We start from the raw sequence: 26,014 nt of genomic DNA on the forward strand, positions 1-26,014 counted from the left end.
AAAATGATATTGCCAAGTAAGTTTAGTAACAAACAGAGAATATTCAAGAAATATAATATTCAAAAATCCTGTGAAAGAATAGGAAAGTTAGGCAGTGGTGTTCCTATTAAGCCAAGGAAGAATAATATCAATAGAAAACAAAACTTATAGAAATAGAAATATGAGATGGTTTGATAAGATATTAGGATCTAAGTCAAAAAAGAAGAATAAGATAAGTCTTAAGAGTCTTAGTCTATAGCCAAATAGGAATAGTGAACCTGAAAGAAAAGTAGAAGAGGTAGAAATAAAGAAATACATTATAAAAGAATTGAAGAACAAATAGAAATCTCAAAAATAGAAAATAGAATAAATTAAATAAGAGAAAAATTTGAAAGAGATATTTGTGTAGAATATCCAAATTCTTTTTGAAATAGAAAAAGACACAAGAAATCACAGGTGAAAAACAAATATGACAAAAGAAGAAAAAAACAAAAGAAAAACAAGAGTTGAATCTTGTCAAAAAATAATTTAAGCAAAAAAAAGGTAATTAAGTGAAGCAAATCAAAAGAGCTAATTTAACCATGATTTTTCTAAACTTCTATAAAATTAGAAGACTTTTTATTTTATAGGCATTGAGTTAAATGGCCCCTTCTCTATCTCTTAATATAAACCTCTCTCCACTTGTAATATTACAACATATGTATGTGTATCTATGCATACATGCATACAACTTGGTTAAATAAATAGAAATGAAAATAAATTAAAATTTAAATAAAAAGAACATCATGAAATTGGTAAAACAAAAATATATTTTTTCCTATGAAAAATACTTTAATCTAATTTTGAAAACACAAAAAAATGCTGACAATCAGCGGCGACACTAAAAAGTCGCCGCTGAAAGTTGACTTTCAGGTCATCGCTGAAACTTGCAATATAATTTTTTTAAAACAAATAAAAAATGCTGACAATCAACGGCAACACTAAAAAGTCACCACTGAAAGTTCACTTTCAGCGGTGACTTTTATGTCGCCGCTGAAGCTTGCAACGTAATTTGTTTAAAAGAATTAAAAAATGCTGACAATCAGTGGCGACACTAAGAAGTAGCCGCTGAAAGTTGACTTTTAGCGGCGACTTGTATGTCGCCACTGAAACTTACAACATAATTTTTTTAAAACAAATAAAAAAATGCTGACTTTCAATGGCGACAAGATATAGTCGCCGCTGATTGTTATATCTTGTCGCCGCAGAAAGTCACACTTTCAGCTGTGACTTTTTAGTGTCGCCGCTGAAAGTCATTTTTTTTGTAGTGATTTATGTGGGTTGTAAATATTTGGGCTTTGTCTTTTAAAAAAGGACTAGGATTGGATATTCCAAAATCTATTGACTAAAGTCAATCTTAACCTTTGACCCAAAAAAAAATCAATCTTAACCAAAACAATATGAAAATAGATTTGTTTTAAAATTATAAAATTACATATAGGGTTGGATCTAGTAGAAGAGACTAGCTCTTTATAACATGGTGAATCAAAATTTGAATCTCCATTGAGAGATGTGCTCATATTTAACACCCAATAGTGCTCGAATATAATTGCCTCTAATAGAAGGACACTCATGGGTCTCAAAAAGAAAAGTTATAAAATTATTCTTGCGATGTTTTTCTGAACAAGTACTTAACATGACTTTGGAAGTGTGAAACAAATTCTTAGATGTAACAGCCAGACTTGTTGTTGATGATTGAAAGTACATGTCTAATGGAACAAGTTTATAAATAATAAGTCATTCGGGTTTTAACAACAACACATTCAAAATGAACAACAATCTATTCAAACTTTAACAAATTAAAAGAATGAATAAAATGGGCTTAATTGTACAAGTGTTAATCATTTATCAATAAATATTCATTTAGGTATTAACAATAACTCATTTGAAATTAACAATAATCCATTTGAGATTTAACAAGTTAAAAAAACTGAGAGGATGAGCTTTATTATACAAGTATTAGTCCTGCATCAATAAGTATTTATTTGGGTTTTAACAACTTATTTAAAAGTAACAACAATGCATTCAGACTTTAACAAGTAAAATACATAAAGTTTTAAAGCTCTCAAGCTTGTAATTGACCATATCAGATTAACAAGTAATTTTAGTAAAATAACAATTTCCGTTATAGAATTGACAACACATCGTTATGTTATACTATGAAAGTAGTTTAGAAGCTTTGATTAGGTGGAGTTGGTGGCTACTAAGTTTTTTAGGTTGTCAAAGGGTCATGAGATCAAACTCCCTTAGACCACCTTTACCAATTATCCTCCTTCAATAAAAGTGTCATTGGTTGCCAATGACCTCGCGGCCAACAGGGTCTTTGACAACGATCTAGTAGCTAGCCCTGGTGATAGTAGGGATGGACTTTTTTATTATTTTAAACTTTAGGAACAATTTGATCATTTCACTTAAAAAATTAATTTCAACTAAGGACAAAGGACTGCAATGAAATTTCATAATCTTACAATTCTTGATTGATATAAATTATCTATAGTAATCCTTGAGTGATATTTTTCCTAATTTTTAATACAGCTCGTAAACAAATGGAACATTAACCACTAGCACTGCCAAAGCAACCTATTCCTCCGGTTCACACGCAGTTGTAAGCTCTTCCACAAAAGGTTATTATGAGCTATATTTTTCTGCTTTTGCCAATATTTACTTACATTTGTAACTAATTCATGATTCTTAAAAACAGTTAGTTAAAATTTTAAATTTTAAAAAAATATTTATATTTTTTCAACTATATCCTCATTGAATATCTTATATAAGTACCATGATAATGACAATTTAATTTCAATGCATATATATTTTTTTTAAAAAGAGTAATAAATGAAGTAGGAGCATAGTGAAAAAACAATTATAAAATAACCAATATCAACAATTATAAAATAACCAATATCCTATATTTTAGATCAAATAAAATTTTTAAAAGATGTTATATGTTGTAGTTTGGGAAAATTAATGTAGAAAGGCATTAATTGGTTGATGGATTCGACTCAGAGAACAAAGGTGGAAGATAACACAGCACCTATCATTGCGAATCCGGAGGAAGCGTTTGATGTTATTGCAAAGTTGAAGGCGGTCATTCAAAAGCGAGGTGTTGAAGAAAAGTTAGTCAGCGAGGAATTATTGAAGAAGCCAAAGCTCTGCATATGGCATGTCAGAATTCTAACATATTTAATATTTAATTTTGTATTCTTTTGTATTAATTTGTAAGGCATTTATTTAATAAAATTACCCATATTAATGATATTCATTAAATTCAGTTTACAATTTTAATTGAGATAATATAACTTCTAGTTCTTAAACTTTTCATCAATTATTAATTATCAATTTAGTTTTAAACTTTAACTCAATACAATTCAATATGATACAAAGAGCTCATTAATCGCAATAATTGATTATCAAAACGTTAATTTAACCAAAGCCTTCCATAATTCTTCTTTTTTATTGTTATTGTGGAGAGCAAACTGCACACGAAATAAGAACTTTCCTGGTCACTTTTTTGGTTTGGGATGAGAGGCAACATCTAACTAGCATGCATTACAGACAGCTAATCAATTAGTATTGTCCATTTGAGATGAGATCGTACCAATATTTAGACATTTTAACATTGGGAAGAATGGTTGATGAGGAATATGATCTCCTGCACTTTCCTCATTATCCTCTTCAATGATCTCAACTAATTCTTCACATTCTGATATCTCTAGCCTCCTCAATTTTGGTAGGCTTCTCAATGTAGAGGCAGAGAAAACAACTTCAAGCTTTGTGCATCTTTTAATGACTAAGCAGGAGAGATTGTTGAGACTCGTAATATATTTTGGGCCCACACAATATATTCCTCAACTCACTTAGATCTTCCAACAACAATAATTCTAAACTTGATGTTAATGGTTCAAGCTTTTTCCCATTTTTTTTTGCATCCAGATTTTTTAAGTTGAAAATCTCTCCTATTTTGGAATTTTTTAATGTAAGCTCTTCCAAAATATGCAAGCACATCTCAGTTGCCTATAAAATACAAAGAAACAATGTCAATATCATTTTCCAATTTAACATCATAGAACGTAGGGGAGGAAGAAAGAATCAAATTAAAATAAATAAAATTGTTCTTAATCAATTGATAACTAATAAAAATTAGAGAAAAGACAAAAGATGAGTTCAAGTCTACAACTTAATAAATTCTTGAATTGAAGATCACTTAGATCTAGCAACTGCAATTCTTGTAAACTTGATACTAATGGTTCAAGTCTTTTTTTTTCATTTTTCTTTTCATCCAAATTTTTCAAGTTGAAAATCTCCTATTTTGAAATTTTCTATTATAAGATTTTTCAAAATTTGCAAGCACATCTCAATTTCTTGTAAAATACAAAGACACAACATTAATATCACATTCCAATTTAACATCATAGAACATAGGGGAGGAAGAAAGAATCAAATTAAATTAAAGTAAATAAATAATCAATTAATAAAAGTAAAAATTAGAGAAAAATGCATTTTTTAATTAAGATATGGTGGTGCAAAAACTCAAAAGAATAAGTGATAATTAAATACTATCAAATAGGAAGAAATTACTCTATTATTGTTTGACCATCCTTGAACAACTTTCAAAACCTATTTATGCTGATCGTACATGGACATTTTCGTTTGAAATATTAGACAAAGAATTTAACATCGGTTAAAGGAGTTACATATGTTACTAGCTATTAATCATGGCCATTAACGGGGACTTGGAAAGACTTGCTTATTAATGGATTAGTAATAGCAGGAGTACACTGATGTTCAGATCATGATTCCATTTCATATGGTAACAATTATTGAATTAGATCAACCAGTTAGCATAACAATATGCACCTTATCCTTAGCCAAATTTTGAAAAGCTAATTAATCAAACATTAACATTGAAACACATAAATGTGTTAAGCAAATGAGAATTTAACAAGACTCTATTTTGCGAAAAAAAATGGGGATTAGATTTATGTCATTCTCACCTTTCAACACTAATATGTTAATAAACTTGTGCGCAATTGTAATAAAACTTAACTTACCATTAACATTGAAATATGTAAATGTGTGAAGTGATTAAAAATTCAACCATGCTAAGTATTACTAAACATGTGAAACAGAGGCAATTGTCCTTCACCATTTTTTTCAATTCAATATTGATTAATGTAAATAAATATTATCCTTTTCAACTTTAATTTGTAATGCATATATATATATATATATATATGAGAAATCATGACTGAAAAATTATCAAATAACATCTACTAGGATTGTTTAAAATAATTACTAAGAATACCGTGGGAGAAGTTAAAGTAGAGTCGTACCTTTGTGGTTTTAGAGTCTTGTTGTGTTGCATGATCACAAACCGTAAAATCATTAAAACCGTAAAATCATTAAAAGATCTGATGCTAAACATAGAAGAAATATCAATATCTAGTTTAATGAACTTCATAAATAACCCTTTCAAACAAAAGTTTTCGGGACACAAGTTGACAAGTTTTGGCACATAATATATCCATAGTTCTTTTAAAGTAGGGAAATCAATGCAAGTTTTGATATTCTCATTCTGATGAGATAAATTGTAATCATGAGAGCTTCTTCCCAACACATATTCCAACTCATGTGCTCCGAAGATTGAAAGACATTCCAAATGCATGGGGGATCTAAAAGTAGATGCTGGAAATAGATATTCCATTGCATTGCAAAATGAAATGTCTAGACGTTTCAACTTTGGAAAGATGGATTTGTGATTCATATGAGCTGTAGCACCTCCTTCATCTGCTACAATGCATTTTAGTTGATGACAGCTTTCGATTGTGAGTTCTTCCAAGGAAAGGATTGAGGCATCATGTGGAGCAAACAATGATATTAAGTTGGCACAATTCACGAGTTCCATCTTCTTGATGTTGATCAATGATGGCATTGCGAGGCTTTGAGTTGCTTGAAAAGTTCGATGAACTACATCTGTAGATAAATATAGTCTCTACAAATACATGAATTATATGTACATTAATGCAAACAATCAATAAAATCTGCATATACAAATTAATTTAGAAAGAATATTAGTTTGGCTAAAGTATACATTTAATCACTTAACTTAATATAAGATTTCATTTTGGTCCTTTAATTTTATAAAGTATATTTTTTATCCTTTAACCTAACACCGTTAGTTTTTTTACAAAAAATTATACATTAAAATTTTAAATATTGAAAATATTTTCAAACGTTGACATATTAAGTTTAATTTTCACAAAATAATAATGATTGGCATTAACAAACAATCATTTGAAATTACCGGTCTTAAAATTAGGTGATTGAAAAGACACTTTTTAAAATTATAGAACCAAATTAAAACTTCATATAAAATTAGAGGATCAAAGTACACTTTAGCCTATTAGTTTAAGGTCTAGCTTTTGAATTTTTTCTATTTTCTTTTAATTTTTGCAGAAATTCTATATTGTAATATCTACTCAAAAATATATATATATATATATATAATTTCTGCATTAATTTTTCTCCCTAGTCATCATACATGAATGAAAAAGTAACATGAAAAAATATGCGATGTTGGAAAAGAAAAGCAAATTAAGATAGGGAGAAAGTAGAAATAAGACACACACATTTAGTATCAAATGTTGTAATTTTATACGTTAGTTTAAATAATTGATTGAAAATGTTTCCCTTTTTTTGTAAAAGTTTTATAAACAAATTAAGTTGTTCTTTTTTAAATTTCTATGTAGTATATATTTTATTGCATAACCAATGCCTAACATTTAATTGTAGATAAACAATTAATCTAAAATGATCTAGAGAAATAGTGTATTCAAATCTAAAATTATTGATAACCCAAATGCTTACCATTTTTGGGATGTGTTGAAAGCAAAGGAACTCTAAAACTGGCAGATCAAAGTGCATCTCATGATGTTGATTTTGATTTGATAAATAATCCTCATGCTCTGATATTTTTCAATGGCATATTTTAGCTCAGAAGCACCCTTGATAGTTAAAGACTTGAGACTCTTAAGTTGCACAAATGATGAAGATGGAAATAAAAATTCCAACCCTTCACAATCCTCAATTTCTAGATTCTTTAATGTTGGGAAAATGTAGTAGCAATTCCTGGAACCTTGAGCATTGTCTTCATCTTCTACAATACACTTCAGTTGATGACAACTTTGGATTGTCAAATTTTCCAACAAAACCGTTGAGGCAGTTGGTAGAGCGAACAATGATATAAGCTTTGAACAGTTTTGGAGTTTCATATCCTTGATATTTTTCAATGATTGAATTAGCGGGCTTTGGACTACTTGTAAGTTGGTGACTCCGTCTTTGGATGCATTTGTTTTCTGCTGTCAAATAAATGTAAACCAAACAATCAACAAAATTCACTTTCAACCTTAACTAGAGTATATAGTCATTAGTTAGATTTGTGGAAAAGCCATCATTTTAGTCAAATTTTGATTTGTGCACCTTTTTCATGTCATATTAATATTGTTGTCATATTTTGTTATATATGATCTCACCAACTTAGTGTTTCACATCTAAAAAAATTAAACAATATCCAAATAGAACAATAGTATTGCATGATATGAGAGTTCTCTACTTCCTAGTAATTAAGATGGACAAAGCAAAACAAATGATAGTAAGTTAAAAGAGTCTTACCTTGGTGATTTTCCAATCCAAGTGTTCTTCACTTGTGCAAAACTTCCACTCATTAAAAGATTTAATGCCACAATCGGCCAAAGAAATTGTTTGAAGAGATTGTGGCACTAGGAAATCAAAATTCATGGCACAAATGCTTACCACATTTGGTTCACCTTGAAAGCAAAGGAACTGCAAAGCAAGGAGATCAAGTTGTAGCTCATTTTGTTGATTTTGATTTGCAAAAATATCCTTTTGTTGGTATTTCCCTACAATATATGTTAGTTTAGGAGCATCTTTGATAGTCCAAGACCTTAAATTTTTAATTTCCAAAGATATTGTGGATGGAAATAAAAATTCCATGTCATTACACTCCCTGATTTTTAGCTTCTTCAAGTTTGGAAAAATGGAGATGCAATTCTTTTGATCTTTATAATCATCTCCATCACTTGTCACCAAGTGCTTCAATCCATCACATTTTCTGATTATCAATTCTTCCCACAATAAAATTGATGCCATTGATAAAGTGAACAATGTTGATTTTGAATTTAAAGAGAAATATGCAAGTTCCATCTTCTTGACATGACCAACATGGAGTAACTGTCTTTTGATGATAGCGGTAGTTTCCATCAATTTCTTTGATGCAAGTAATCCCTACAAACAGACATTGTTATTCAACAATTGAACCACTTAATTTAAATTTTTAAGTAATGCATGGATATATAAAATCTAGGAAATAGCACATCATCTAATTAGCAAATATATATATATATATGCCAACTTTTTATTTGGTTATATACATTTGATTATACTCAATTGATTTTATAGTTCTTGATTCTTGAGACATGTGCACGCACACATATATATGTGTCACACCCCGATACTAAGGGTATGATCATCATGAAATATGAGGTGAACTCATATTCCATAAGTCTTGATTAATTAGAAATTAAGCTAAAATATCGATATATGTAAGTTATATACAATAATAAAGTTCGTAAAGTTTTAAATGTTTTTTAGAAATTTCAACAGAATCTCCTATATAATTTGAATCTCCTGAAATTTTCATAACAACAATAAAACCTACCAACTAGACCAGCAAAGAGACTAGCTCCATTCTAAAAATCTACATAATAATAAAATAAGGCCAGGACTTAATCATGGTGTACGTGGAGCATTAAGTTATGAATACAAAATACAATAAATAGTTTACCAAAACAACAATCGCAATAGGCTTCCTCCTTTCCAAAAAAGCAAAAGGGCCCCACAATGATCTATTAGAAGTGCAAAATCAACTACAATATATGAGATCAAAGAAATTATCAATGAGTAGCATTCTGATCAAAATTATAATTAAGAAAATGTGAAGATAATAAAACAATAAAGTTAACTCAAAATGACTTAATGAAATGACAAATCATATACTTAACTAAAAATAAATAATAATTTTTTTCTCAATAATATAATCATAAAATTAAACAATGCTAATAGAATCACATAAATGTGTTAAATTTTTTTTACTACTCATAAATATAAAAATTTTCAATAATAGTTCAGTTTAATAAAGTTCTTTCAAATAATTACAAGAGAAATGATAAATTTTAACTTAAATTTAGGAGGACTTTATTAGAACAAAAAATAAGCATAGACACACATTCCATGAAGGTAAATAACTAATTTAGTGTTGACACACATTCCATGAAGGTAAATAATCAGTCAATCACGGCTGAAAACCATGAAATAAGCATAGGCATGAAGCTTACAAATGCAAGTATAAGTACAATGCTTACAAATAACCATCTCCCTGTTTCACTTGCGTTGGCCATCACACAAGGTTAGCACCTCCTATAAGCACCTTGCTAGTTAGGTGTACTATAACGCATCAAGGGCTAATAGGACTGCCATTAGCATCTCACATTCTAAATTCAGTCTTCCTTAATAAAATCAAGCATGTATGGAGTAATAAAACAATTTTAAAATTTTCTCTTTCAAACACCATTCAACCATCATTTTCTATTGTCCAATTATCATTATTTCCTCCATACATGAATCATTGCATTAAAATATTTTATATCAACATAAAATTTAGTAATTAAACTATAAAAAAATGTATATCATTTATCATATATATGTTTCAACCATTACTTATCAACGATATAAATCATCAATAAAATCAAGACATTTTCTTTAATAAGACAATTATTAAAAAAAAAGGAGTAACAATGATATCTGCACAATTTATAAAGGAATAATAGTAAAATTTAAATAAAAGATTTTATAAACACTTTACTCAAATTTTATTCGGAGTGCTACCCATTCACCTGATAGTTTTTCAAAATTCTGAAGTGTGCTTCTCACTTTAATTCTAATGGTATTCTTGGTTTTCTAACAAATAGGTCATAATTCTAAAATCATTTATCAAAAAAATTTTCAATTACTTACTGGACATTTGAATTCAATCCAAATAATATTAAAAATAATACTCTAACAATTTATGTTTTAAATACACTTGAGATAGTTAAATCATTTGACAACTTTTAATTTATCCTCATCCTTCCTTATAACCCATACTTATTTATAAACCATATCGATCATTTTTAAGTTTCATCTAGACTAAAAAAAAAAATGTGAGACAAGCATCCTATGTAATCCTTTCTCCCACTTTGATATTTTAAAATTTTCAATTAATAACTTGAATCAAAATTATAAAGACTTCTCCAAGCTACAACATGAAAGCTTTAACAACCGTAATTCACTAAATTCTTCTTTCACACATTTTTACAAATAAGAGCATGGATTTATCATTGACAAATTTATGAAATAAGCACCCATGCAATTCAACAACTTTCAAATTGTTAATTCCATCCCAAAATTCGATTCAGCATCACAGCATGATAATATTCAGCACTAACCGACACATACACCTCAACTCTTGCTAGAATTGCATAATAATAGCAACATGGAATAGGAACATCGCCCATCAGCAAGGAGGGAAAAGAAAGATACTGTGCTGCTATGGAAACCGAAAAGGAAGAAGAAAAACAGCAACTTACCTCAATAAAACACAGTGACAGCAGCTATAAATCAAACGTGCTTAACATTGAAGAAGGAACAAAGAAGAGCAAGTTTCCACACGCACGAGAAGGAAGAAGACCAAAATTCAGCCAGCAAACAAAATAGTCGAGCTACCATACACACACACACACATGGAACTTTCAGCAACTGAGGAGGAAGAAAAAGAAGGTCCGAACATGCGTGCATACACCACCTTTGTAAGCCACGAAACAGAGCAGAACCGAGGAAAGAAGAAGACAGAAAATTTCAGCAAGCAAACACACAAATCAGATTACCATACACACATAGACTTCCAACTGTTGAGGAGAAAGAAAAGAAAAGCTGAACATACACGCATGAGCGCACCCTTTTCCACCACAGAACAACAAAGAAAAGAGCAGAGATTCAGCTCAGCACAAGACAGAAAACAGACGAACGGCAGAGATGAACTAGTAAAGCAGAGGCATGCCGACGGTGAGGAGAATAACAAGTCGGAGGTGAGGAGGAAGGGCTCGACAGTGACGAGAAAGGTAGTCTAAGGTCGGTGAAGAGAAGAGACGGGAATGCTCTGTTTTCATTCATGACAGATATAAAATCTGATCAAAAATTATTCGGCAAAATTACAAGAAAGATCATGAGAAAATCACAAGAAAAGGCATAATAACATTACAAAAAAGGGCACAATATTTTTTTATAACTTTAAAACCAAATTTTTTTACAAAAAATTTGGACCCTGGATTCTTGAGAAAATTTCTAGCATAAATTTTTATAAACTATCCCTTTCTACTTGCCATAAAGCTTATTTAAATAAAATATTTATTAGGAGAAAATTTTGTTTAGTTTAAAATTTAGGGTCATTACAATATGCATGTGGATGTTTTTATCCCTACCATTTTACTTGGATTTTATTTTCAACAAAATGCACTTACAAAATCTTATTACAAATTAACTCAGTCATGCATAAAATATATAATTGAAATTACTTTTAGATAATGATGATTCATATAATAAATATTTTCAACATTCAAACCTTATTTTGTTCAGTTGTGAACCATTTTTCTTCTTGAAATAACTGGCAATCTACATTTCTATTCTTTGAACAATATATATATATATATATATATATGAGACATTTGATTGAAAACATTAAGGCAAGTGTAGCATAGGTTTGTGTGATCAAGTGGCCGATGTTTAGAAACAGCAAGATTGGTCTCTTCACTCTCGGGCCTTAATTTATTGAGAGAACAATATGCTTGAACCCAAGAGAGAGCACATGTGGCAAGACTTTGATGTTTCTTGTTGGACTTATGTCTTGAAAGTGGAGATGATGGCATTTGCATTTGATGAACTCTTAAGTTTCTCATATTCGCTATAAATTCCTCTCAATCTTGAAACTCCACAAAGTTCTAACTCTTGTAGTGAGGGAAGAAAAGCATCATCCCTCTGTTGGAGCTTATCAAATATGTATTCCAGTTGATTACTCTCACATATACTTATCTTTTCCAGAGATGCTAGGGCTCCAACGGGTAGGATTGGGAACAATGAGTACTCATAACCCTTTTGATTATTGTCACCATCTTCACCTACTATGATGTGTTTCAACTCATTGTAATTTCTAATATTTAATCTTTCAATTCCTTCAAACTTTGAGCAGTGATCGGCTGGAAAATTGATGTCAAAATTGGATATTTTTCCAATTCTATGGACTTGAGATGGCATAAGTTGAAGTTGCCTTTACAAAATATGCTCCTCAATTTTTGACACTCCTCAAAATACTGGTTTAATAGTTTATTGGTTCAATCTAATAGAAGGAACTAATAATGCCATTTGATTGTATTCTTACATTGAGAAGGAACTAATGAAGGGAAAACGAGTGGATGAAAAAAGCACAGACGTTGTATATTAAAAAATCTTTCCCCTCTTTGTTCCGTTCAACATATGTTGTGTTGTTATATAACATTTATGATTTGGTTGGAGAATTTGTTACTATAGATATAAGCAATAACCTAAGGTTTGTGTGCCTATAGAAACAAGTCTCTAACTAATTAATTTTTATTAGGTAGGTTGAATAAGATTCAATTAAGAATTTACAAAAATTCGGTGATATATATAATATAGAATTCTTGCTTGAAATGTTAACACTAAATATATATATATATATATATATATAACATATAGTTCAACCTTACAAGTCACCCCTTGACTTAATTGACAGGCCTCGGGGGGTTTCTTTTTTAGAATAAAATCTAAGACATTATCATTAAAGGATATTGATTAATTTGTCAAAAAATATATACTTAACACAAGTATGGAAAATTAAAGTGCAGTGCAAACAAAATATTGAGAAGCGGACAAATAACGTAACTATAGCACTATATATAAACAAACATAATTAGAAGGCATATTCGGCATAAAAAACATAATTAAAATGTACTCTTACCACTTTTTTCTATTTAATTTTTGGTTGAAAGATGCACGAAGCTATGAATGAAAACAGGAGTAGCAAACCGAAAACAATTCCTGCAAAAATAAAAAGATATATTCAGAGCTTGAATTTAGTTATAAACTAAATTACAAGATTAGCATATATATAATCTGCGTACTTATACCGTGAAGATCTTGAGCAACTTGAACGACGTTCTTTGTGAAGAGATAGAAATGAGAGGAAAGGATGAGAGAAAAGTGTGATAGGAGAGATTAATGGAAGAAGAAGATAAGAGCCATTCATTCAAAGTGCTTCAATTATGCGGACTTCCTAGCTAAGAAAGGAATTTTGGTTTCTTCTCTATTTGATTCGATTCCCTTTTTCTTGAGGGACCCTTGTGTTTAAAGAATGTATGGGGCTTCATCTCTTTGTACTGCTGATGTTTAATCTCATGTAATTTGGGCTTCGCCCTCGTTTATACAACCAAAAAAAGTTCTTTAATTAGGCGTTCCAGCAATCTCCCAAAGGTCCCACTTTCTTTCTTTCTCAGTAATTCAAGTTCAAGCTACATTGTAGTCTTATCCCTTCTTTTTAACAAATAATAATAATATAATAATAATAATAATAATTAGGAAAATGATGATTAAGGGCCCCCTAGAGTTATTAATTTCAATTGAGGATCATAAAATATTAAAATCCCATAAAGGACCTTGGTCCTTACTTTAAATAAAAAGCATACATAACTTTACAAAATTGCCCTCCACCAAACACTAAAAATTAGACCACTTGAAAAATAAGTGTCTTCATGATTGAAATTATTATCATGGCAGGGTAATATTGTTAATATCAGTTGGAAAAATATAAAACTTACTTGAAAATAGATTATTTCATATCATTTCAGAAATTTACTTTTGAAACGTTCCAATATCACTAATGAATTTACGAAAGTGGCTTGTGAATTTACTAACATCACTTAGTAATATCATCCCATTGCCTTGTCAAATTTCATGCTTGTTATAATTAGACCACTAGAAAAATAAGTGTCTTCATTGTTGAAATCACTATCATGGCAATGACATATTGTTAATGTTAGTTGGAAAAGGATAGAACTCCACTTGGGAATAAATTGTTTCCCACAATTTTAGAAACTCACTTTTGAAACATTCCAAGGTTACTTGTCAAAATACAAAAGTGACTTGTGAATTTATCAACTTCACTCAAGAATATTAACCTATTGACTTGTCAAATTTTATACTTGTGAATTTATAATTAGACCACTTGAAAAATAGTGTGTCTTCACTGCTGAAGTCATTATTGTGGCATGAAAATATTGTTAATATCAATTGAAAAAACATGAAATCCTACTTAGGAATTTGCACAAGTATTTTGATTTTTTTTGAGGGGCATTTAAAATAATTTATATTTTTTAAAATTCCTCATAAGGACCACAGTTTTGTTAGGATTTTAATATTTTATAGTTTTTAATTAAAATTAATAACTTTAAGGGATCCTTAATTGTCATTTTCTCAAAAAAATTAACTCACGTGCCTATCCACTGTTGTTCAATTGGTGGCCGGTGGAGAGCTTTAAGTTTAACACTTCAACTGTTAATTTACTCGATCTATTGGGATTTATGACAAATAATTTCTTATCCCTTCTTTAAAAAACAAAAACAAAAAAAAAGCACGCGCGCACATACAGAAAGAGGATTGGAAAGATATGCACTTTATTGTTACAATAACTCAACTAGTCAAGTCATCCATGAATGCGTTCCAGCAGAAAAGAGCCGTAAAAAGTCCTTCAATAATTTTGTTCTAGGGTCCACGTACGAAAAGGTTCTTCAATAATTTGATCCCCGTTTTACTCAGGTTAATTCTTTTTACTGTAATAAAATCTTTTTTATATAGTCAATTTTAAACTTGTTTTATATAATCAAGAAAAATTCTTTTTATCATGATAACATTTATTTAAATTAGTTTGTTTATTTTCTATCATGATAGTGTCTTTTAAAAGATAATTTTTATTCTTTCTATCTTGGTAGGTATTTTAAAAGATGAGTTTTGTTTTAATTACATGATAGATCCTTAATTGTCATGGTAGATTTAAATAATTATGGCTGAAAAAGTAAAGTGTTATACTATCATTGTTAACCACTTACGACTGCTACTAGCATTCAATATTTTAATTTCAAAATTGTTTTTAAATTAATATAATCAAACATTTTATTTTTGTTTTATTTTGAAAAATAATTTTAAAAAAGCATTTACAAATTATCCTTTTTTTAAAAAAATGATATTCTTTGCACTGTTTGTAAGTTATTAGTATTGTGCATTTTCGTGCTAGGAAAGCTCATGATTTTGAGAGACCTTATATTATCTTTGATGATTTCCCACTGGATTTTTTTTTTTTGGGAATGGAAATTGAAATACTAAACCAAACAAAGGAAACAAAATACATCAAGGAACAAAAAGCCAAAAAAAAAAAATCTATCCTCTTTCATCATCTCTCATGTCAAAATTAGGACATGAATAATGATCAAAGAGACAAAATTAACTTCTAGAATGTGAGGTAGTCTAGCAAGATAATTAGCATCTCTATTATCATTTTTAAGAATACCATTTAACTCAATTTGTTCTTCCATAGACATTGCCACTTTGGATGTCAGAAGGAGGTGAATGATGATTGGTCAGTCTTTATATTTTAAGCGATTGTATTTCAGTTTTATTAATGCACTTCAGTTTTCAATTCAAAAAACTAAAAAAAAAGAAACAAAAAACAAAAATGAGAACCCAGTCAAACATGCCCCTTACTTTAATGTGTTGTGTCTTGTACATTTTTACCGTCAGCTTTATGTCATTTTCACGTTTTTTAATATTTTAAAAACCAGACTAACCATCAAACCTAAGCTAACTGGTCACAATTTTTTTAGTTTAATCAATTAAATTATAATTGAATTAGTGATATAATAATAAAATAAAAATGATATTATATATATATAATATATTGTCGCTTGGACATTTTTGCCCTTAGCTTTATCTCACTTTCACATTTTTTAATGTTTCAAAAACCAAATTAGATATCAAATTAAACTAAAAAAGCCAGCTGGCAAAATTATGACATAATAATAAAATTAAAAAATATCATATATATAATATTTATAAAAAATATCAAATTGTTAAATAGCATAAAAATAAAATTAGATAGCTTAACTTTGCAATGATTTTGGGATTTTCTTTTTAGTCCATTTAAATTTTATGTTTTGAAAAAAAATAATCATTGACTTCTATAATTTTATTAGTTTTTATTTTTAGTTTATGCAGTTTTTTTTACTGTTTTCAATCCGCTAAAAATATGGATACTATAGGGACTCAAGGAAAAAACATAACCTAATTTTACAAAAAAATATCAAAATTAAAAAAATTAAAAATTGTAAAAATTATAGGTAAAACTTGATAAAATTATAAGGATTATTTTTTTTTATTTTTTTACCAAAATTTGATTCATTTCCAATTCCACATACATTTTTATAAATTAAAATATATATTCACATGAATAGATGGGACCCATGGGTTCTTATAGCCCTAAACTGACCATCAGAAAAGAAAAAGTTAAAAAAAAATACAAAATAAGTTTGGAGACAGAGGCATAGGACAGGAAGGAGAATCTAGAGCTGGAGAGTGAAAGTGAGTTGACAATTAATTTTATTTTTTATTTTTTTAAAAAAATGTTATATTACACTATTATAAATTACTATCAACTATGAACAACACTATTATATGCCAACCATTGAAGAACACAATAATCAGTTGATTTTTTAATTTTAAAATTATTTTTAAGTTAACATAATCAATTTTTATTTAAAAAAGTGGTTTAAAAATAATTTTAAAAAATGGGAATACGATAAAAAAATATAACCTATTTTCATAATTATTTTTCATTAATAAGGTCTTGCAAGACATTGTAAATTATCAATTAAGAGGAAAAATGACGGCAAAAACACGAAAACAAGAGAACCTTGATAAATTAAACACGTTGTCAAAATTAAAGAAAAAGAAACACAGAGAGCCTCCTTTTTGGGATTTTTATTCTTTTAAGATCGGATTTGAAGAAGAACAAAGTGAGTGACGAAGACAAAAACTGGACCATGATAAAATGTGGACTCAGAAAGTAATGAGCCATTAGTGACTCAGAAAGTAAGAAGCCATTAGCTTGGTTGCAATAAAAAATCTATCTCTTGGAGAACGAAAATAAGACTAATGATTTTTATTTTCTTTGTATAAATGTTTAAATTTTTTGTTGTCACTTTTTATTTTCAGGTGTTATTTTTTTTATATAATTATTTTCAAGTGTTATTTCCCTTTCTTTTGCGAGACTAATGATTTTTTAAGGCAGAGCGACTTGAAGATCCTGAGCGACTTGAACGATGTTGCTGAGAGAAATCAACTTTTGTGAAGAGATAGAAATGAGAGCAAAGGAATCAGAGTAAGAGAAAGTGAAGGATGATAACAGCAATTAATGGAAGAAGGAGAAGAGAGCGATTCATATTCAAAGTCTTCAATATAATTTTGCGTTCCTGTGGTCTCCCCAAGGCCCCACTTGTTTAGTTGTTTTCATTCTCAGTAATTCTGCCACACTGTAAAGTGTAAAGCTTAAACTACATTACTCCATATAATGTAAGCAAAATAACCAATTAAAATTAACGTGAATGATAGATACCATCATCACTTAAGTAATTGGTGAGGGAGGTCACATGTTCATATACACATATCCTTGCTTGCGTCTGGGTAATATACACGTGTATGTTATTGTTTAATCGACTCATTACAAAATAAAATAAAAATTATATCATTAAATAGGGAAATAGTAATACATATATCATATGTAGTGTGGGACACTAAAATCAAAATAAAATCTATATGCGGGACAGGCCATAATGTGTGTCGTCCTTGATATTGCTTTTAATAAAGTAACACTATTTGCTGGACTCGTCTTTTTGGCCATGATGCTTTTCAGTCATCATGCAATGAGATATCCAATGCATTGCTATTTTGTTATTTTAAAGAAAAAGAGACAATAGTGGGAAATATTTATTATGTTAAAGTCTTATGATTAAATTAACTTCTTATTTTCTTTTGACCAAAAAAATTAACTTCCTAATTGCCCATCATTCTGTCAAATCTCATAATTATTTTCATCTGAAAATTTTAAACATTAAACCCAACATTTTATCTTTATCCGAAAATCACATGAAATTTTTTTTGATTGCATATATGTATTATCCCATTTAAGACACAGTTAGCCACTAAATATGGATACCTCTCACTTGAAAAATCTCATATTTTTATTTATTCATCTTAATATGTGCCCATCCACAGGTGCATGTTCAATTGGTGGCTAGTGGAGAGTAGAGTTTAACACTTCAATTATCGACTTACTCAACAGTGATGTGTGACAAATAATTTATTATACCTTCTTTTTTTAATATATATATATATATATATATAAAGAGGATAGGAAAGAAATGCACCTTTTGGTCTTACAGATAACAACTGGTCAAGTCATCCATATGATAACGTGGCAAAGAAAAATAATAACTTATGCATAAGGTATTAATAGGTCAAAATTTATTAAGTGAAAGAGCAAATGACAAATTAATGTGGTTGTACTATGTAAAATGACAACTGGTCATAACAAACTGGCAATTATAGTATAGAATAATAGAAGATAACTTCATAAATGTTTACTTGACAAAATTTTATGCGTAAGTTGTCATTTTTTTTGGGGCATATTTTCATTATCCATTGCCTTGTCAATTTAAACAGCATATAACTTCATATATTTTACTATATGTGTCAGTTCTCTTTATCGTGTTGTCATTACTTGTTGCCTTATCAACTTAAACGGCAAATAAATTCATAAATTCATACCTATCAATACCTTATGTGTAAGCTGTCCTTTTCCTTAATTTGTCATGTTATCATTTCTGGTTGCCTTGTTGTCAATTTAAATAGCATATAATATCCTATGCGTATGTCGTCATTTGCCTTTGTCATATTGTCATTACTCACTGCCTTGACAGTTTAAATGCCATAACATATCTTAAATTTTTACTTATCAACACCCTCTTTGTAAGTTGTCATTCTCCATATTATAATCATCTATCAAGTTGTCAATAGCAGATTCGTTATTTTCAGTTTAAAATAAAATTCTTCCCCTTGATAAATTTTTACTTATCAATAAGACATAAGAAAGTTGTTAACAAGTGCCACCTTGTCAATTTTTGATAAACTTGTTAATATCACATTCCAACAATCTCGTTCTGGTGATGATGAAGTCGGTGTGGCTCAATGTGAAAAGATTAGCTGTAAATTGGTAGGAGAAGTGATATTTGTTTTTGAATTTCTTCCCATAAATGTTAGAATCTATTGGGCAATTTAGTAATTGTCTGTCTAACATTACTTATAGCCAAGGATCTCAGGACTTCGTACAGTTATTTATACATTTTGTGAGAATTTTCAGTATTTAGAAAACTTCTAAGGGACTCTATAGTAATTCTGCTATAATTCTATCCCCATTTATATTCACACTTACCTTTTCCTGCAGAGATTTCAATGTTACTTATACAAGACAAGAACACAAAATCTGCCAAAAAAGAGAGCTCACAAAATTTTAGCATTAACTAGAGTAGAATTAGTTCAGAAACGCATGAGTATAAGATTCAAAGTGACAATAATATGCATTCCATCATACAACAAAAGAAATATGATATGATATGTGTGTGTGTGTGTGTGTGTTTTACCTCTTTTTCTTGAAGATCTCACTATTGTTTCTTTTCACTTTCTTTTTTTTTTCTTTTTCCGAACTTAAAAAAGAACAAAGTATTGAAGACGAAAAATAAACCAGTCTTTTACACGAGAAGACAACACCTCAAAATCTGTCAAATACAAAACACGAAATTTATTGTTGGTGAAAGAATAATTGATGCAAAATTTTAGTGCCAAATTCAAACATTATGGTTCCCAGGGGAAGTGAGACATTGTTTTAACTAAGTTGATTAAAGGCTTCTTTACATATTTGATGAAAACTGATTTTTGGGCTAAAAATGTGTTTGGCAAGATGGTAGAATTCATGATTTTTTTTTAATATTAGTATTGAAAGTTTAGTAAGAAACAATGCAAGAAAGGAAAGAAAGAAATCAAAGTGGTGATATTAATTCCTCTCATCAATACACACACACAAGTTGAGTATTCAAAAAGATAGGCGCGCTTTCAATATAATATATGAGGCTAATATTTTTAAAGAGAATCGAGAAACACACATATACATACAATAACACTTGTTTTTGAAAATAAAAAATTAAAATATCTTAGATCAAGGAGGGACAAGATAGTTAAAATAATGTTTTATAAACCTTGACAAAGTTGGCGATAGATTTTTATTCTATGGTAGGAAACTCCTTTCTTTTTGTTTTTTTTTTTTGTTTTCCTTTTCCTTTTCCTTTTTCTTTTTATGTTGCGGGAAACCTTTCCTTGACTAATTTTATGAGGCTTACTTCTGTTGCATAAAAGGATATCAATTCCATGGTAACTTAAATAATGTGTGCCACACTAACCTTTGATCCAAAAGAATTATTTCAATTTTTTTCCTTCCAACAAAAGATTTTGAATTTTTTGATAACTACATCTCATCTTATTAGAGATAAAGAAATCAAAATCTCACATCTAGAGAATAGAAGATAGACTAGGAAAAGAGTGTGTCTAACTAAATAGCTTAAATTATTTTGGTGAAGTAAACTACCATCAAGCATACTTAATATAAAGAGTTTAACACATCTCACCCTTTTTATTTGAGCCAGTCAAACAAACTTATTCGTCTAATTTCTTGCCAACTTATTCCTCTAATAATATTATTGTGTAAATTATAAGTCTAAGAAAACTTTCATAATATTACAACTTTAAAGAGTTAATTATATCTCTTATTTCTTAAATCAGATAAAACATTTTTTCATGATTATTACACGCTCCAAGCTGTCATTACAGCATATGCTACATCAAGTATGCAGAAAGATAAGTGATCAAATGTCCATTTGGTAATCGGCATTGATAAAATGAAACACTATCAAAATGTGTTCTAACCCTTTTTTTTTTTTTTTCTTTTGAGGGATTTTAATGCTGCTTGATGAAGAAACTTTCTTTCACACAGAAAAAACAGAAACAAAGAAAACCTGTTTAACGCAAAAATATAAAGGAAGTCTAGCATCGATGAAAAAATTAATGCAAAATAAATGCCTGACAAATATAAGACACGAAGTAATTAAAAAATAAAACAACATTTTTTGTAGATGACCAAAGCAACTATTGGTTTTTTTTTTTAAAAAAAAAAAGAGCAGCCAAAAGAAGGTCTTGTTAATTTGACAGGATCTTGGGTATCAAACAAATTCATTGATTTGGGTTGAGTGCTGCTTCGCATGAAAAGAAAAGGTACGTTATTGCAAGCATTAGGTTTGAAACATGCATTAAAATTTAATCTTATTTTAAATTATTCAAATAAAAAACAATTAGAAACTTCTAAAATAATGATTATATATTTTAAGTAATATTTTAATAGTCTAGATTAATATATAGCAAAAGACAAATATATAAGAATATAATGAAATGAAACATTATCAATATATTTTTACCTTTTTTCAAGAGATTTCAATGTTGTTGGACAAAGAGTGACCTCCTCTTTACTTTTTTACTTTTTTTTTTATCTTTTTCAAACTTGGAGAAGAACAAAGTGTTGAAGCAGAAATAAAAAGATTCTTCACAGCAATAGAAAAGAACACAATATCTGCCAAACACAAACAGACCAAAATTTAGTACACTACAAATAATCGACAAAAATTACATAAAGGTATGAGCTTTAAACTGATTATGTGCAACATTCATTACTATGTATCAAAAAATTAAATTAAGGTTAGCAATCTGTGGATCTTAAGAGTAATTATGAACTTTTAACATTTCTCATGTTAGATTTTGGTATAAAATATAATCAATCTTCTCTTGTTTTACTTTTGGGCTGTTAATTTCTATAGTCCTTGAGATTACTTTTCCTTTCTTTATTTGGCCGGTTGTAATTCTAATACTATTAAAAATGGGGGAATACTTGCACTTAAAAATGGGAGAAAGTACATTAACTATATAAGCTTAGACATATTTTCTTATTAAAAATATTCTCTAAGTACTAAATATATACATATCACTAATGTTATTGCCACAAAACACTATCACTTTAATTTTTTTTTTCATTTTTATAATCTTGTCCTGTGAAATTCATGTTGCCTTCATCCTTATAGAAATCTATAAATCCTTTACTTTTATAACAATTATATTATGAATGTACTAGACTTTTGACATAATGTAATTATTATTAACTATAGAATGATGAGGGCAGAATTAATATAGAGGGGAGAATTTGTGAAAATTTGATCACCCGTATAGCTATAAAATGTTTTTCACAAAAAAAGAAGAAGTATTCTTAATACAAAAAATTTAGAACATCGTATTTAGTTTTGACCATACGAATATACATTAATTGTCAATAAAGGTCAATATTATAATTATTGCAGGTATATTGATCGGAATTATGTAAAAAGCCAAAAGTGCAAACCTATTATATGTTAAAAGACAACTCTGATAAACATAACATGATAAAAAAAAATAACAATCAAAATAAATCCTCACCTTTTTTTGTGTAGATATTTCAATATTATTCAACAAAGAAACCTCTTTTTTTTTAATATTTGAAGAAGATCAAAATAATGAAGAGAAAATCAAAAATCTTCACACTGCAGGATGACAAGAATCAGAATCTGCCAAGCAAATGACTACAAAAGTTTTAGTTTTAATAATTGAAGAATCATTACCAATATATAGGGCAAGAGGAAAATTATATAACAATTTAAATGAAAGCATATGTGTGTTTAAAGCGATAATAAAATGCATTGACCACATAATAGGTTTTTGTTCATCTTTGGAATGATATGATATACATAGTTTATACTTTTACTATGTATGTTTCGTAATATTTTGCTATGACTTATGAGTATAAGCTCAAAGGAAAAACTTATCTTAAAAGATGAGTCTTTTAGGTGAAAGTGTTTACTAAATTTATAAATAAACCACACTTTTCTTGTGAAACTTTTTAATATAGGACTCATATCATGTTATTAATCCTTAATTTTGGTAAAATAACATGAAGAAGTTATAGCATAAGAAATTTACTATTCATCATGTTTCAAATTACTAAATATTGAGTTTTTCTACAATCACAAGAAGTTTTTTTTTTTTTGAATGAAAAGTGATACAAAGAAATTAAAACAGTTTACATCGAGATAGGATCAAGAGAGAACTTCCTCTTATCATCCATCACCTTAACACAAGAAGGCAAGAGTTGATCAAAAATAGTCCAAACAACTAAGTGGTCACGAGCATTATTAGCTAAGTAATGGGTACAAAAATGGGCCTCTCTAAACATAAAATTAACAAAAACAAAAAAAAAGTATTTTATGATCATTAGTTCATGACAACATAAAAAAAAGTTAGAACCTAGACTTCTCACAAAGTTATAGGTTCCCCATTATAAGGATATTTTTTCCCACTCATCGTCAACTAAAAATCCCTTTGAGCCATGAAAATAATTAATTTGAATATTTAAAATACTGCACCATGCATATAATTTTCCCCTAATTTTAAAATTTTTAATTGTAAGTTACCAATTTTTCTACTGAGAGGCCTTGTATCCCAGAAGTTGTCAATTATTATTTAAGTTGATTAACTCTCCAAAAAGGTTAAACAAGCCAGTAAAATTTTGACATATATTCAAATGCTAACATAAGCGAAGCATAGAAAGCATCAACATTTTAATCAAACTTATTATTGGATAGAAAAAGCTGACAATATGCTAGTCTTGATATCACTGAAAATCATTCTCATACATATAAAGCAAAGAACAATACATGTAGAGATGTGCATTTATATCATTATACACACCTCGATTGTAAAAATTGATGCAGCAACAACTGAGTCTTGACAAGGATTGATGAATCGAACTTGTTGATGATTGGTGAAAGCAGGAAGATCAAACTTCTTGAACTCAGGGTGATCGATGAAAGAATTGTAAAGAGAGTTATCTATCTATTTGCTTAGCTTAATTACATGTAATGAGAGCAAGAATCTCACAGGAGTGTGTTCCACTCAAAGATGATTCATCTTTCGTCTTTATTGGGGGAAAAAGAGGTGACAGTTTTCATCAATCTCTCCTCAATGTTGTCGTTGTCCATATTCTTTGCTTCTTGCTTTTTGTGTATGTGTGTATTACTTTTTGAAATTATTTTCAGTCCATTATCAATTCCCTAATAAACTTCAAGCATTCCTCAAATACTTTTTCCCTCGCGAAGAGCAAGAGGAAGAGGGCAAGAAAGGCATAAAGCAGCCGTGGAACTAGAAGTTCTTCAAGATATGCTTAGTATGTACATAAAGCAAGAAGCTTTGTATTAAGGACAAAAAAAAAAAACTAACTTCATCTTGTATACAATAAACCATGATACTCCCTCCGTTTTTTATTGTTAGAAAAACTATCACTTTTAATTTATATTTTTTATAAGCAAAATCATCCATTTTAATAAGTATTTATTACACATTCTCTAAATCACCCCTCTTAATTTACATTAGCGATAAATAATTAATGTATGCTTATGTTGATTAATACAGGACATTTTAGTTCACTTATTTTATTTTCAGATATAATTATTATAGTTAACCAACTTTTTTAAACTGTATGATACAGTTTTTTTTCTCTTATACTCCATCTGTCCCTATATATAAGGTGTTTTCTAGAAGCCTATTTTGTCCCTAAATATAAGGGGTGGCAATGATATTTTTGAATAATTAGACAAATTAACCCTTATCGTGGAAAATGGAATAGATCACTAATTGTATGTTTTCCCTATCACCATCATGATATTAATTATGATATTATTAGGGGTAAAACTAAAAAATCATTGTGTTTTTATGTGAGTTTAATTAAATAACAAATATTTATTAGTATGTCAGATTCAATTAAAGACACCTTATATACAAGGATGGAGGGAGTATATAGAAAGTGAGGGAGTAGTTTGTAATCCTTGATGAAAATTTATAGGCAAATGGAATCACTAGGAGCGTAAAAAAACCTGGAACTAAGTAAAAGTGGCTGAATTTAAAAATCAAATTAGGGGAAAATCTCCAAAGAGAGAATGGCTAAAACCGTATATGCAAGTTCACCAGAGAGGGCTCTTATAGAAGACTGTTTTTTGATTCATCAGTATTGAAATCATAATTAAGGAGCTTTGTGTTTGGGAGTGGATAATAAAGTGGGTATATTCAGATGGAATTTGCTTTCATTTCCAATACAATGTATTGAAGCAATTGAGGTCTAAATTAAAGTCAGATTTTAATGTCCTGCCTTCATTCCAATAAATTTCAACGAAACCCAAAATCTATTATCTGAGCCATTATTATTACACTTAACCCACCCGTACTCTGCTTCATGATTCCAAAGTTTGACTATCAACACCATATCAACTATTGTGATAAATTCGTCGTAGTCGTCGTCATCCATTTATATGAATTTTTTATATACGTCTCTATAAAATAAAAATTTTCAAGTCAATCCTTATATATAAGGCAAACAGTTTTGGCAAAAATAAAAGATAGAGAAAACAGTTCAAAGGTTGTTCACTGACTCACTGTGCTCTGTTTAAAATCAAGTAAAATAGAGCTTTCTTGAGCGTTGGTATTATTGTTATTATTATTGCTGCTGCCGCCGCTCCTCCTACCACTACTG

General features: G+C 29.1%; 1 protein-coding gene and 1 long non-coding RNA gene across 12 annotated transcripts; both read right to left on the reverse strand.

Moving 5' to 3' along the window:
- Window positions 1-5,459: 5,459 nt before the first annotated feature.
- Window positions 5,460-13,564, reverse strand: LOC129313516 (uncharacterized). 11 transcript variants are annotated; one of them, XM_054956705.1, is made up of 7 exons: window positions 13,332-13,564; window positions 13,163-13,242; window positions 11,075-11,290; window positions 8,882-8,963; window positions 7,690-8,322; window positions 6,886-7,376; window positions 5,460-6,010 (listed from the first exon to the last, which is right to left on the reverse strand). In XM_054956705.1, exons 5-6 carry the CDS (start codon window positions 8,296-8,298, stop codon window positions 6,918-6,920), a joined length of 1,068 nt encoding a protein of 355 aa, XP_054812680.1. In that variant the 5' UTR covers window positions 8,299-8,322; window positions 8,882-8,963; window positions 11,075-11,290; window positions 13,163-13,242; window positions 13,332-13,564; the 3' UTR covers window positions 5,460-6,010; window positions 6,886-6,917. The 11 variants fall into 11 exon arrangements, with proteins under 11 accessions (XP_054812680.1, XP_054812681.1, XP_054812678.1 ...); XM_054956706.1 differs by having other exon boundaries at window positions 8,882-8,942; window positions 10,722-11,290; XM_054956703.1 differs by having other exon boundaries at window positions 10,722-11,290.
- A 6,047-nt stretch (window positions 13,565-19,611) lies between these two features.
- Window positions 19,612-24,317, reverse strand: LOC129312476 (uncharacterized). Its single transcript, XR_008593590.1, has 3 exons — window positions 24,181-24,317; window positions 22,873-23,000; window positions 19,612-21,979 (listed from the first exon to the last, which is right to left on the reverse strand). It is a non-coding gene; the product is annotated as an uncharacterized LOC129312476 (long non-coding RNA).
- Between the last annotated feature and the right edge of the window lie 1,697 nt (window positions 24,318-26,014).

The sequence above is a fragment of the Prosopis cineraria genome, unplaced genomic scaffold, assembly GCF_029017545.1.
Source record: "Prosopis cineraria cultivar Desert tree isolate PC_DT_omini unplaced genomic scaffold, ASM2901754v1 PC6, whole genome shotgun sequence".
In the NCBI taxonomy this organism is placed as follows: Eukaryota; Viridiplantae; Streptophyta; class Magnoliopsida; order Fabales; family Fabaceae; genus Prosopis; species Prosopis cineraria.